The sequence below is a fragment of the Protopterus annectens genome, chromosome 10.part0 (assembly GCF_019279795.1).
Source record: "Protopterus annectens isolate FY-2018-M chromosome 10.part0, PAN1.0, whole genome shotgun sequence".
NCBI lineage: Eukaryota > Metazoa > Chordata > Ceratodontiformes > Protopteridae > Protopterus > Protopterus annectens.
In genome coordinates, this window is record NC_056744.1 from 1,753,729,394 (window position 1) to 1,753,744,393 (window position 15,000).

General features: G+C 41.0%; 1 protein-coding gene across 4 annotated transcripts in view; it reads left to right on the top strand.

Annotated features, from left to right (window-relative positions):
• Positions 1-15,000, top strand: part of TCTN3 (tectonic family member 3) — a 353,194-nt gene that overhangs the window by 120,454 nt on the left and 217,740 nt on the right. For all 4 annotated transcript variants that reach the window (XM_044086539.1, XM_044086538.1, XM_044086537.1 and 1 more), the window contains exon 4: positions 10,446-10,576. In XM_044086539.1, the coding sequence (XP_043942474.1) occupies positions 10,446-10,576 (131 nt within the window). The remainder of the gene's footprint in view (positions 1-10,445; positions 10,577-15,000) is intronic.

Below are 15,000 nucleotides of genomic sequence, written 5' to 3' on the forward strand. Positions count from 1 at the left end.
GTGTAGGGCATTTGTTTGAGTCCAGTAATCCTCTTTGTGAGGTACTTCTGTGGCCTTTCCAGCTGCTGCAGATGTCTTGTTAGGTACATTCCAAAAGGGGCGTTATACTCTATAATGGATCTAATGAGTGTCGAGTAGAGTAGAACGATGACCTCTTTTTTCCTGGATGAGAACCCTTTTATGATGAGGTGTGCCATGTAGAAGGACTTCCTGACTACTGTGGTGATGTGACTATCAAAGGAGAGACTACTGTCCACCTGGGACCCAAGGTCTCTTATCATGCATTCGGTATTAAGTAGATTGCTGCCTATGTGGTAGTTCATGGGTACAGAGTTTTTACCAAAGGGGATGACACTGCACTTTTTGGCATTGAGCTTGAGGTCATGGCTCTGACACCAGGCATCTGTCTCAGAGAGGCCCTTCTGTAGTATGTTCACATCATTTGGGGACTTGACTATGGCTCCTAGTTTGCAGTCCTCTGCGAACTTCATTAGCCAGAGGCCTTCTGTGTTAGCCTGTACTTCAGAGAAGTAGATACCAAACAGGAGTGGTCCCAGGATGGAACCCTGTGGTACTCCACTTGTCACTGATTTGAGGTCAGATTTGGAGTCTGCAACTTTTACAGTGTGGGTTCTGTCAGGGAGCCAGTTGGCAACCTATCTTGTGACGTAGGGATTTATGCCTAGTTTATTGAGTTTAGCTATAATTCCAGAATGGGGGATGTTGTCGAAAGCCTTGGCGAGGTCAAGATAGGCTGTGTGAACCACCTTACCCTCATCTACGGCTTTGGTGAATGCCTCAAAGAAGTCGATCAGGTTCAGGAGGCATGATCTGCCTTTCACAAAACCGAACTGGGTGGGATCCAGAATTTGGAGGTTACCAGTGTCTTTGTTTATGAGTTCCATGATGATACGTTATAGGTCTATAGTTCCCGGGATCAGTGGTGGCTCCCCCTTTGTGGAGTGGGATAACTGTTGCTGTGGCCATTCAGTGGGCACAAAGCCTAATGCAAGGCTATTATTGAACATGGTGCTTAAGTGAGGAGCCAGTTCATTCTGAAGTTTGTGTAAAACGCAGCCTGGTATGTTGTCAGGTCCCATGGATGCTGTGTTTTTGGCTTTAGAGAGTGCAGCTTTCACCTGCATAGTTGTGATTACAGGGACTCTGCATTCTTCCTGTATAGATATGGGCCCTTTAGGGGGTGGTGGTGGGGGGTAAAGTTAGCACTGAACCTATCTGCCAGGATGTTGGCAGTATCAGTTGGTTCTGTAATTTTCGTGCCTTTGTGCTGTAACTCAGAACAGATCTGGGTGTTGCCATTGAGATTCTTGACATAGCTATAGAATGCTTTGTGGTTGTCCTTGGAATTAGTGGCGATTTTATTTTCGTAGCTAGCTTTGGAGGATCTTATAAAGGATCTCAGCTTCTTACTGAGGCTGACCAGAGAGCTCCTCCACTCATGGGATTTTACTCTCTTTTGCAACAGTTTCTTCCTTCTGTTGTATGGTTTGTTTATGGCAGGGGACCACCAGATTGGCTTCCTTTTTTTTGGAGGATAGCGTCTTGATTCTGTTTGGGATAGCACGATCCATGCACTCATGTAAGTGCTTATAGAGTACATTTGTGTAGGATTCAACAGTTGTAACTGTATTGTCCATCTGCATGGGTGTCATGAAGTTCACTACTTCTGTCTTAAGAAGCATGAAGTTGGCTTTGGAGAAATTTTTTACTGTGGTTTCCTTAATGGGGGTGGGGGTGGGATGTGGATATCAAGGGTGATTAGCTTATGGTCAGATCGGACCAACGAGGAGTTGACTTCAGGTATGGAACACCGGTCACTCATGTTGGTAATGACTCAGTCTAGGATATTGTTGCCCCTGGTGGGGGTGTGGATAAGTTGATTTAGGGCATTGGAGTTTATGAATTCCAGAAAGCGTTGCGCTAATGAGTTGGTACATGAGTAGTTTTCCCAGTTAATGGTGGGGTAGTTGAAGTTGCCTATTATTAGAGTGTTTGGTTAAACCCTAATATTTTCCAGTACATCAAGAAAAGAGGAGTGGGAATCCTGGGGCATGGTGGGGGATCTGTAGCAAGCTACAATTTGTATTGTAGTTTTGCCAAGAGTTAGTTGTACTTGGATAACCTCGGATGCATTATGCTGAGCACCTAGAATGGAGGTGTAGATATCCTTAATGAATATGGACACACCCCCACCTTTTGTGTTTCGGTCCAGGTTACATGGCCGAAAAGTGTAGTATGAGTTATAGCCTGGTAGTGCAGGGGTGCTCTCTGGAGCCTTGAACCAGGTCTCAGTCACTGCACAGATATTGATGTTCTCCATTTTAAGGAGTGCCTCGAGTGAGTGCATTTTGAAATTTAGACTTCTAGCATTGAGTAGCATTACCCTTAGGTTTTGCTTGCTTGTTCCTGTTATGGTGGTGAATTTGTTACTTGAACCCTGCTTAAAAAAGGCACTATAGGGGCAGCAAGAGCCTTAGCCAGTATCTGGAATCCCAGGGGCGACAGGTGCAGGCCATCTGTGGCAAAGCATCGTGGTCTGTTGACGATGTCATCCCAAGCAGACAGATACTGGATCCCATTAGAATAACACCAGAAGCTTAGCCAATTGTTGAAGTTAATCATTTTGTCCTTGTACTGCGGTATCATTCTGGGTGATGGCAAAATGCTACTCAGGGTCATATCTGCCTGGGCTACAAGATCAGAGAGCTCTTCCATGTCTCTTTTCATGTAGTCCAGGGAGGTACATCTCAGGTCATTCACACCAACATGGGCAATGACAGAGTCATATTTGTACTTGTTGTGGAGTGACCTGAGTGCATGGGTTATGTGGCGGATCCCGGCACCCGACAGGCAGCTTACAGTAACCTTCTCCTTGTTTAAACTGGTGAGTGGGACATCAGTGTGCTTGACTATAGAGTCACCTTTGACTAGTGTGTTGGGTATGTTGTTTTGCCTTATTGGCTGAGTGGCACACTGAGTCTGTGGGCTATGTGTCATTTGGGTTGTGTTGGGGGATGGAGGTTGCTTGTGTTTCTGCTTTGGAGGTCTCTGTTGCTTAGGCAGATTATTATTGAGAGCCTCCGTGAATGTTTTTGAGTTTCTATGTGTGGATTTTGGTGGTGTAGACGTAGTGAGACTATGTGATGAGTGTGGTGTGGTGCAAATGTTTACCTTCTCCTCATGACTGTCATGTTCAGTCTTGGTTGGAGAGAGCTTTACCTCCAGTTTGGCTGGATAAGTGCATCTCTCACAGGTTGTAGTGTTGGGTGGTAGGAGGAGAGGGTTGTCTGTGTACATGAGGCATTTTCTACATTGCCTCAAGATGCCCAGATTCATCAGATAGACAGGGGAGAACACTGGGAGCTGACCCTTGGACATGCCTGAATAAAAACTATTTTCCTCTAGATAAGTGAGGAAAGTGAGTACAAGAGCTGTTTTTCTCAACGCCAGTGAGAAAAGTAAGTACAAAAACTGTTTTCCTCTTGGTAATGAGGAAGATTGAGTGCTATAGTAATTAGTAGCTTATTTAGTGCTTACAAGTTCTGAACAAGTGCTGAGCATGAATAAGCAAATTTAAGTGCTAAAACTAAGAATCTGTATCTGCACTAGATGAGTTACAGGACAGAAACAAGTGCAAATGCAGGCTTTCAAATCAGAAAGTTGAGAGAGATGGAAGATTGCCCAAACGGCCAGTAACTGCAAATTCTGGGCCAGAACCACTCCTTATGTGGTAGACAGGTTACCTAATGCTTACCACTCCCATCAATAAGCTAGAAGGCTTCCCTCCAACACAGAAAGGCTTGGGGGGCTCAGAAGCTTACAAACGGTCCTGGATACATTGGTTTTGGAGGCTATTTTAAATTCATAACTGGCTTTGGAGGTTTTCACTAGTGATCTAATTTGCTTGTTGAGGCTGAGGAGGGAGTTTTTCCAGTTTGGAATTAGTTCCTTTTTACCCTTGGACAACAGTTTCTTCCTTGTGTTGTAAAGCCTGTTGACAGAGGATGTCCACCAGGCAGGTTTGTGTTTCCTTGAGGAGCAGGTTTTAATTCTGTTGGGTATGGCTGAGTCCATGCAGTTGTACATGTGCTTGTATACTGCTCTGCTGTACTCTTCATCATAGTTGTCCGGATCCTTTGAGGATGCAGCAGTGTAAAGCTACTGATAACCCTCCCTTAGGAGGTTGTAGTCAGCTTTTGAGAAGTTTTTTAGCCTGATTACAGCGGGGGTGGGATAGAAGCTTAGAATGAGACAGACCAATGATCTGATCTCACCAGGGAAGAACATACTATGGAAGTGGTGCAGCGGTCAGTCCAGAATGTTATCTCTTCTTGTGGGAGATGAGATGAGCTGGTTTAATGCATTAGAATTGATGAAGTCAAGGAATTGTTAAGTGAGTGCATTAGTGCAGGAATAGTTCACCCAGTCTATGGTGGGGTAGTTGAAGTCTTCAAGGATCAGGGTGTTAGGTGGTACCTTGATAGAGTCAAGTAGGTCCAAGTAGGAGCAGTGGGTTTCCTGAGTCATGGAGGGGGGTCTGTAGCTGGCTATAACTTGGATGGGATCGAGATAGATAGTTTGGCTTAAAGTAAACTCAGATACCACTTAATGGCATAATAGAAGGATTAGGTCTCAAACAAACCCTGTTCTTATGGAAAATGAGACAGGGTTGACTCAAGATAAGATAAGAGCTTGCAACTCAGATACCCTTCTTGCAGAGGTCATAGCAATCAGTGAAACTGTTTTCCATGTCAAAACCTCAAGTCATCCAGATTAGATAGTTGAAATGGAACAAGTGTTAGCTTCTCAAACACAAAATTAAGATGTCAAAGAGGGACCACCATTTTTCTTGGAATTCTCCTATGCTATTCTATTTCAGTGCAGTCTCATGTTAAAATGTTCTTGAAAGAGGAGGATCCATGGGAAGAGATACTGAAATGGCTGATAAATGAACCTTGGTAGAGGAATAAGAAAGGCCATAGCATAGCAACTGACACAAATATTGTAGAACCAGAGAAAAACTAGCCCTGAATGGTACAGGTTTATTGTTGGCACCAACTAGAAAACCTTTTCCGTTTGCTAATATATGATTTTCTAGTAGCAGGCTTTCTTGACTCCTTTAGTACCTGCTGCACATCTTCATTGAACAGGTGCCTAAAAGGAATTAGGACCCTGTCATCCAGGCAGTCAGTTGAAGCTGATTGATGTCAGGGTGTATCAGACACCCCTGTTCTTGTGTGAGTTGATCCAGTCTGCGAGGAAGCTAGTGGTAATTAGTCCTGGGCATTTCTGATAGTTGGGAGAACCATGGTTGCCTGGGCCAGAGGTAGTCAGTACAGTGATCTTGGGGATGCTTACTAAATCTTCAGAAGTACTTTGAATATTAGTGGAAATGGTGAATAAGCATGCAAGAACATTCCTATTCAAGGAAAAGAAAAGGCATCTGCCTTCCAGGCCTTCTTGCATGTAGTCCTGAAACAGAAACTTGTCAGTTGGTTGAGCAGAGAGGATCAAAGAGGTCTGCTTGAGGAACTTCCCACAGATGGATCAAATGTTGTAAGACCCCCCCTGATCTAGTTTCCATTTGTGATGGTCTGCCCTGGTCCTGCTCAGCATGACTGCTACACAGTTTTGCTCTGACAGAATATAGGATGCCTGTAGAGTGTGACTGTTCTGTGAAGCTATATCCCAAGCTAACATGGCTAGTCTGCAAAGAGGGTATTATGTGGTTTCAGTTTGCTTGTTGATGTATCATATGACTGCTGTATTGTTTGTAACCACTTGAGGAGGCCCCAGAGACCAAAGATGGTTCAGAGAGTTGAGTGCCTTGATCAGGGCAAGCATCTCATTGATATTTAGTGGTGTGCCACACCCCCTGTACATTTTTCACTCCGGAAACTGCTCCCCAAGCTAAGTCCAAAGTGTTTATGGTGACTGACTTCTTTGCAGCAGGGAGGGAGAAGAGGAGACCTGGATTTAAGGATATCTGTTGTCTCCACCTAAAGCTTTCTGTTCTGACAAACCCCAGCAATGGGCTTTGAATAGATAAAGGGTGTTGATACTGGTATCAAAGAGATTTCGGATAACACTATATCTTTCTCATGTGGCGTCTGACAGGGGTATCATGTGAGTCATAAATGCCATGAGACCCAAAATCCTGACGTAATCCCTTATAGTGACTGAACTGTGAGTGGAAAACCTTAGAAATAGATCTAGATAAAGATCTATTTTTTATGGGGGGAAAAACTGTTTGAACTGAGGTGTCAAGTTGACAACCTAGGAGTACAATTTTGTGTGAAGGAGTCAAGAAAGACTTTTGAATGTTCTCTTGGAATCCCAGTTTGTGTGGGATCTCTCAGCCAACAGAGAGATTCCTGACACTTTGAAAAAGATAAGCAATCATATGAATATAGAAAATTGTGTATACCCTGTAGCCTGCAATGAACTATAACTGGAACTAGACACTTTGTGAATACTGTTGCTGCAGTGGATAGTCCAAAGGATATGGCAAAAAAACTGATAATGTGACCCAGGCACACAAAACCTTAAGAAACATGTGAAGCCTAGAAGAAAAGGGATGTGATCATAAGCATCTTTTAAGTCTAGTGTTTCCAGTAGACTTGAATGAGGAGGACAATTTAGCAGGAGGTAAAGTGACATAATCTTGAATTTCGACACTATCACAAATAGGTCTAGGAAAAAAGATCCAGAACTAGTCTCCAAGTGTTTTATTTCTTTAGCACTAGGAACATCCTTGAATAAAAACCCTTCCCCACTTGGGAAGGGGGAACTGGTTCTATCACTCCTTGGGACAACATGTGATGAAGATCCAGTGGAAACAAAAGAGTCAGATCTGGCAGATAAGGAGTGCCCCCACCCCCGTATGGGCCATCTATAACTTTGATGAATGATTTTCAGAACCCATTTGTCTGAAAAATGGAGATTAAGACTTTTGTGAAGAAGAAAGGGGCCAGGATGGGAGGGGGCCTCAAGGTTTCTTGAATATTCATTCAGACTTGTTGGACTGTCCGTGAGTTTGGGAGATTCACAACTTTTTTTTTAGAATCCCCTTGCATGCATTTCTTCTTAAATGTTTGTTTACCTGTTTTTTTTTTCTTTGACAAAATTGGATGAAGAGATGATAAAATCCCTTGGAATTTTGGAAAAGGAGGGCTGAAAAATCTTAGAGATTCCCTGGAACAGTTTGTCCCTCTCATCAGACTTTTTGATCAGCTCTGCAGCACTAAATATCCAAGATAAAATTTAATTTCTCATTTTTAATGTCATCTGGGCGATTCAGAGAATGCCACCATGCAAACTTCCTCAAAACAGTTTCAGTGGCCATACCCCTGGAAAAAGTATCAACAGAGTTATACACACACTGCATGTTAAGTAGTGACCTGTGCAATAGAAGAAACTGAGTTACTTAAAGCAGATTTTTTTCTCACAAGAAAAACTTCAGATAAAACATTCCTTATACTTTCACAATTTGTGAGAACAAACTTTAACATATGAGCCTGACAATTCAAAATTCTGAAAATAAATAAATGTTGCACAAGTATATGCTTATTTCCCATACCTATCAATAATGTTTTCATCCTTGTCAGAAAGAGTAGGATTGGAATTTATCTTGCGTGCTTAGCAACAGTGGGATCAACTAAAGTTATAGCTGCTGGTTCAGGTTTGGAAGTAGTGTATAAACATTTAAAAGACTGAGAAACTTTATGCCTCCTATCTGCCTTTTTAGGGGCAGCTGGCTGACTAGCAGGAAAATTGCAGGCACTAATGCACATATCCTCTAAAGCAGGCAGAACAAGAGGAATGGGTGTTGCTTCTGGAAGATTCTTCTGCAAAGAAGGAATAGTAATTTCTGAGGGACTTAGGAACCTCAGTGTTCTCCCACTGAAAACATTGGCACTTTCTAGCAGTAGTCTTGGAGAAAGAGAAACTCCTATGCTCTCCTCTGAGCCTGAATCAGAAATCTGAGTAAAAAAATGTATCAATCCCTACATATTCATGTTCAGATTCAGAATATGGAATCTTTTCAGGAAAAGAATTCCTATTTCTTTTACCAGAAAATACTTTAGAGAAGAATCAGTAGCCTGAGTTAAGCCCTGAGCCAGTCCCAGTAAACTACTCCTGTCCAAAGAAAACTGAGGAGAAGTAGATACATGCTTGGTTTTCTGTTTGTTTGTGACAGGAAAAATGGAGCCAACTAGTTACTAATGGTAGCAGCAGCTTCCCAAGGGATGGGTACAACATTCTGACACAACAGGGAAACTGTTCCTGTTACCTCTCCCAGGACCAACAGAAGTGTCTCCCCCCTAGCCCACTGAGGGGACCCCAACATCCGTAGAGGACGTGGCTAACCCCCAGTACATAGTGGCTGTAGTTGCTACACCAGAGGGATCCAGGGAAATAGATGAATGGTCTGAGGTACAACAAATGACCGCAGCAGAGTCACCCACGTGCTGCTGAAGTAAATTGCTAGCCTGCTAAAGTGGCAAAGGCTGTTTGCTATTTTTTTTTTTGGTCTGGAAGAAGGAGCAACCATAAGACATGTAGTCTGTTCTATGTTCAAGCAGAAAATGGTGCTTCTTTCCTGTGGAAGATGAGCAGCAATTGCCGGTAAACACTACCAGTTCACAAAAGTTACTTTTTTGACAGAAAAACACAGTAAAAAGCACTTTTAAACACTATACCAGCCCACCAGAAGTAAAATAAATGCAATTTCTCTGCAGAAATTTTTTTTCCAGGTACTTTGCACCACTTTTAAACTGACAGAAAAATGTGTGCTTTATTTAAAAGTATGTTACAGTCTTGAGACAGTCTGTTAAAACACAGTACTCATAGCTTTAACATAGCTTTCCTGAAGAGGAAAGTAATGACATCAACAAAATTAACAAAATGGAAGTTTTCCATTTCTTATCTGCCCAACAAAGGAAAGCTCAAGCCAGCGATCTTAGAAATTCTTAGGGGAGTGTACTACTCAGAGGCAGTAAAGCTACAAAGGGATTTGGCCCAAACTCATCTTTGTCAATTCGTCTCAAGCTGCTTGACAGTTTGGGCATGTAGAAAATGCCCTGAATCTTTGGAAGCTGACTGGCTGTTACATCCTTGGCAAGATATAATCCATATACCTAAGGCTGCTGCAGCAGTAATCAATATGATGAACATCTACTAGAGTGTGCAGAGGTGAGTCTTGCACCCAGTACTCTTCATTACATTTGTTTGAGACGTGAGGGACTAGAGAACAGGATGAACCATTTTGGCTGGTGATGCAAAGACATAATTGCAAGTTCAGAGAATGGGTAGGGTATCTAATGAAGAATGTGAAATGTCTGACCAAGTAAACAGAAAGGTGACAGTTGTATCTTACTAAAGACAAATGCAAAGTACTTTGCTTAGACTTCAGTGCTGACAGATTATCAGCTGGGGAGCAGTAGTGGAACTGATGACAATAAAACAGTAAAACCATCTGGTGGTGCTAATCACTACTGGATTGCACCATGAGAAGCAGAGTGAGACTGCATTATTAGCAGCAGCAGACAGACAGTTGGGGTCTGTTGCCAAAGGGATAGATGACTTCAGAAGCAAAGGGAAATGGTTCTACTGTACTGAGTGCAGATCTGGAGCTCACACATGGAAAGGAGCATTAGGCTGCTCAAAGGAGTCATGAGTAAAGTCTGCATAAAGGTGTATAGGATGGAGCTGAAAGGATGTGATTTTAGGCAAGAAGTTAAAGGAGCTGAAGATTTTCTCACTTGAGACTAGATAAGACAGATTTCATGATATTAGTGCACAGCATCAAGTTATGGAGATGTGAAGAGCAGGGACAGAAGGGGAAGAGAGGCACAGGGAGCAGGCTGGGGACTAAGGTCCTCCCTGATCTTTTCTCAGAGAGGGTTGGAAACTCATGTGACTACCTGCATGGATGGTTGATGGAATTTGCAGTGGCATTTAGGAGGGCATGGGACAGGAGGAGAAGGGTGAGGAGAAGAAGAATGTTAAATGCACTTAAATGGCAGACTGAAGACGTGTTTTGTCTTCTTCCATTAAACAGATGTATTATAACTTGATGACTTGTTTTCTACACTGTTATATTGAATTATAACAACATGTTTCATATCATCTGTGGCTGTGTAGTGTGCTCAGTAACCATTGTCTTAAATATCCTACTGTGTATATTCATTATTACTGTCCTTAACTGTATCTGTAGTGGCACAGATGTTTTAACTTCATCAAAATGGATCTAGTTCTGTACTTCCCCAGGTCTCCTGTGCCACTGAGATATTCCCATTTTACAAAAAGGCTGCCAGTTAGTAATTAAAGGTCTGCGCACCTGAGATACTGGCCACACTCCTGTTTAAGTTACATTTGCTATTTTATACCATTTCATATTCATTTCATTGTTTTTATTGCAGCAAGCTTGAACTACTTTGTGGAGCCTCAAAGTGTTAACAGTACAAATTTTGAGCCACTTCTTTCACAATATGGAAGACCATCATTCATCAAGGCATCACAGAGCTTGCAGCTGTCATCATCATTTTACAGAGTAAGTATAACCATATGCAGATAGCATAGGTAGGTAGGGAGTTAATTGTAGCATATAACTCTTTGACAAAAATGGATGTGTACGGTAGTCTACACTGTTGTGTAGTGACTAGAGAGGTATGTTTCTTACAGAACACCTAAGTAAAACAAGCAACAAAACACTTTTGTGAAAATTTTTTCCAAGCATATTAAACATTTGAAAAAGAAAAGAGGCACAGTTCTTTGTGCTAAACTGGGTAAGTACTTGTGGGGGTGGGCATAATACACACACATACAGAGGTGTGTGTGTGTGTGTGTGTGTGTGTGTGTGTGTGTGTGTGTGTGTGTGTGTGTGTGTGTGTGTGTGTGTGTGCGTGTGTGTGTGTGCGTGTGTGTGTGTGTGCGTGTGTGTGTGTGTGCGTGTGTGTGTGTGCGTGTGTGTGTGTGCGCTTGTGTGTGCGCGTTTGTGTGTGCACGTTTGTGTGTGTGTGTGTGTAGGTATACATATATACACACACATGTATGTAATGTGTAAGGTGCCTTTGAGTGTACTGCAGTATGGAATATAGGAATATTCTCACAGCAGTTATATATATAACAAGGTCTATGTGACAGTCAAGGATGTATATAAGGAGATTGCCTAAAAGCAGGGAAAAAAAACAGGAAGTTAGCTCCTCACCTGGGAAACATCTGAGGAAAAACTCTGGTTGTGCGATAGGTGAGTGATAGGTGAGTCCAGTCAGGGCTCATCTGTAGATGTTACTTGTGGGAGTACCTGTCTCTGGAGCTGGAAGCTGAGAATGCCAGTGGTCTGCAGCCTTGGACTTTATTTTCCCAGAATGGTAGCCTGCATCCTGAAGGGGTTGTGTGTATGTGAAGTAACTAAAGGATCTATTGTGCTTATTTTGTTTCATCATGGAAATCAAGTGGGCTGTTATTTTGTTTTGAAGCCAGAAACTCAATAAACCTGTTTTTTTTTTATATAAACCTTGCCTCCGGTGTCTCCTTGGACTTAAACTACTGAAGAATTGGAACATCTGACAAGAAACTTGCCAATTTTATACTATCTAACATAGCTGCCAACCCAGATTTGTGCTACCTGTGAGGAAGCTAACCAAGGAAGATGACCTGGAGTCCTATTTAGTAGGTAATTGCAACCCCACAGATTGAGCAAAGATCTTGTCATCTCAGCTGACAGTAGAGACAGTGAAAATATAAGTGGACATGGAAGAAACTGATTGAATGAACTATGATGAACTTAACAAGGGCTGGTATAACTCCTGAATTACAAGCAACACATTTTCATAACTGCACATTTAATGTGAGTAAATTAGCACACATGTACACGAGTTAATGGATATTTTAGTGCATTGGCTAGAACTCAATAGTAACGTAAATTGAAATGCTAAAAATTTTAACTGCAAACAGGTTTAAAAGAGCTTTGTCTAATAATTTAATAAAGTGGGCACTTTAAAGTAATCCCAAGAACTCTGATAAGCCAGTAATTTTAGTAGAATGCATAATAGTGAATGGCAATGTGTAAACATTGTGTGCTTCTAAAACTGTATTGGGAAGTATAACATCATCTGGGAAATAGAATCAACACGTCATTTGTTAGTTTGTGAGAGGGGTCACATCGGTGAGATCTGTATTGCTAATTGTGAAGAAAATGCTGCCAATAGAAATGTGAAAACTGGAATGCATGCTTTAACTGAAGTTGTTCCAGCATCAAGGATAATTGATTCAGCTTTGTGTCTCTGCCTTACACCCAAGTTAGTAAAATTACACCCAAGTTAGTAAAATGTATGGTATTTTAGAAGGAAGGGAAGTTTGAGCTCTAGTAAATTTTGGAATCCCGATTTCTCTCAAGTGTCCCCTGGTGTGTAAGCATAAGATAAGTGACAGGCAAAAGTGGAGGCAGTTGAAATTAATGGTGATAGAAGTGAGTAATTACTTGTGTAGAAATTCAGCCAGTCATGAAACTGTTATGTCCTTTGGCTATGACTACTGATTTAACTCATGATGTAAATATTAGGAAAAGATTTTCAAAAACTGCAGTAAATGAAGGAGGAAAAGAAATCCATGTGGAGTATGGTAGGCTAATACATTTAATAAAAAAAAGGTAAACTAGCAGCTTGATATACCCGTTCAGTATAACAATGGTGGGAGAGCAAGGCAGTAAAAACTCCATTATGGCAGTAGAACAAAAGGGTAATAAAAGAAAGTCATATGGCACAAAGGATCATTTGTTGTTAAATAAAGTCGTAATGCAAAATTGTAAAAAGGGAAAGAATGTAAGGATGGCATGGATAAAGTACAAAAAAGCATTTGATAGTATCCCACATTCATGGATAAATGAGTGCTTACAGATGCATACGATACTCCCTATTTGATCGATTACATTACAGTGACCATGAAAACTGCTCTGCAACTAAGACATGATAAAGGGCAAGTTGTTATGCCAGGGATGAAAAATTCAAAGGGGATGTTCCAGGTTGACTTTGTCACCATTTTTCTTTTGTTTCGCATTTACCCATTAAGCTGTCAATTTAACAGATTAGGTCATGGTTACAATTTGACTCCCAGAAAACAACAAGTTGTGAAGACTTATCTTCTTTTTGTGGATGATTTAAAACTGTATAGTTCCTCAGATGAGGAACTGAAAGCGCAACAGCAGGTGGTCAAAACTTTTCCAGATATAAGAATGTCATTTGGCCTTGATAAATGTGTAAAAGCAACCTTTAAAACCGGAAAGCTGCAGAACCAAGAAAATATTAGTCTGGGACAGGAATGTGATGTAAAGGAACTTGCACAGGATGGAGTGTATAAATATGAAGGATTGACAGTAAAACATGAGTAAATGCAAACTTCGTAAGTAATGTTTTAGAAGATGAAAATTAATACTGAAAACAGGGCTGACATCTGGGAACAAAGTCCAAGCTATAAAACAATTTGCTCTTCCTGTTTAGCATACAGTTTTGGGGGTGATTGACTGGCCCCAAAAGGTACTGGAACAGTTGGACAGGAAAAATAAGAAAGTTGTTTCACACTTATCAAATGATTTATAAAAATCACTGTTAACCAAGATTATATATTCCCCATTCTGAAGCAAGTATGGGCCTCCTCGAAATTGATTACATGTATATATTTGCAGTAGTAAGACTGCATGCATATCTGTTGACCTCTCAAGATCCAGATATAGTAAAAGTTTTAAAACATGAGGAGAACAAGTCTAAGATGACTTCCCTGCTTAGTTTAGCAGAAGCATATCAGTGTCAAGTGGGAATGATAACCAAACCAGAAGAAGACAAAAGTCAGGCAGCAACTGAATGTGCCAAAAAAGGAAAGAAAGAATATAAGATGAAGGATCAGATGAGAGGGCAAAAAATGTGGAAAAGGCATAAATATAGTTGCAGGTACAGAAAACTCCTGGAACAAACCTCATGTTGATCAGGATCTAATGCAGAAATGGTTAAGGAGAGATAAATTTAAACCAAAAGATGAAAGATTAATATTGGCAGCCCAGTATAGTGGACTACATGCACATTGGTTTACAAAGCTTAGTGAACATGGACAACAGACAAACGCAGGTTTTGTAAAACAGAATTGGAAACATTTGCACATCTTGTTGCTGGGTGTGATACACTAATAGCAGAGGGCCTGCATACTGAAAGGCATAATAATGATCAAGAGTGTTGCACTGGGGATTATGTAAACATTACAATATTGACATAGCTGATAAGAATTGGAAACATGAGTCACAAAGCATTATAGAAATTGATGAAGTTCATATCACATGGGAACACTCTTTACCAGCACTTCAAAAAATAGATGCAAGAAAACTGGATGTAGTAGTTCATGAAAAGCAGACAAAAGTAGCATTGATCATTAAATTGCTACCCTCCAAGATTACAGAGTCTTACATACAAAGTCATAAAATAGCAGGATTTGCAGTCAGAAATGAGGGCAATGTGGAAGAAGAATATCCAGGCAGTTCCAATAGTAGCAGGAGCAATGGGTCTCATAAAAAAAATTACAGTCTTGGGTTAATCTAGAATTCTTACTCCAAACACTACCCTACTTTAATATACCCAATAACTTCATTCAGATCATCCAAACTCTCTATGGCAACCCATACACATCTCTGTACATAAATAAAACTTGGTCATATAGGATCCTAATAAAAAATGGAACAAGACAAGGATGCCCACTATCACCCTTCCTGTTTAACCTATACCTAGAACCACTTTTTCTATACATTAAACAAAATACATATCACAATCCTCCATCAATACACAACTTCAAAATATACCTCACTGCATTTGCAGATGATCTGAACATATACTGCACTACACCAAATTCAGATATAAACAAAATAATAGCTACAACTGAACATTTCTCGACTATGTCTAACTACAAACTAAACCTTAATAAAACTAATATTTT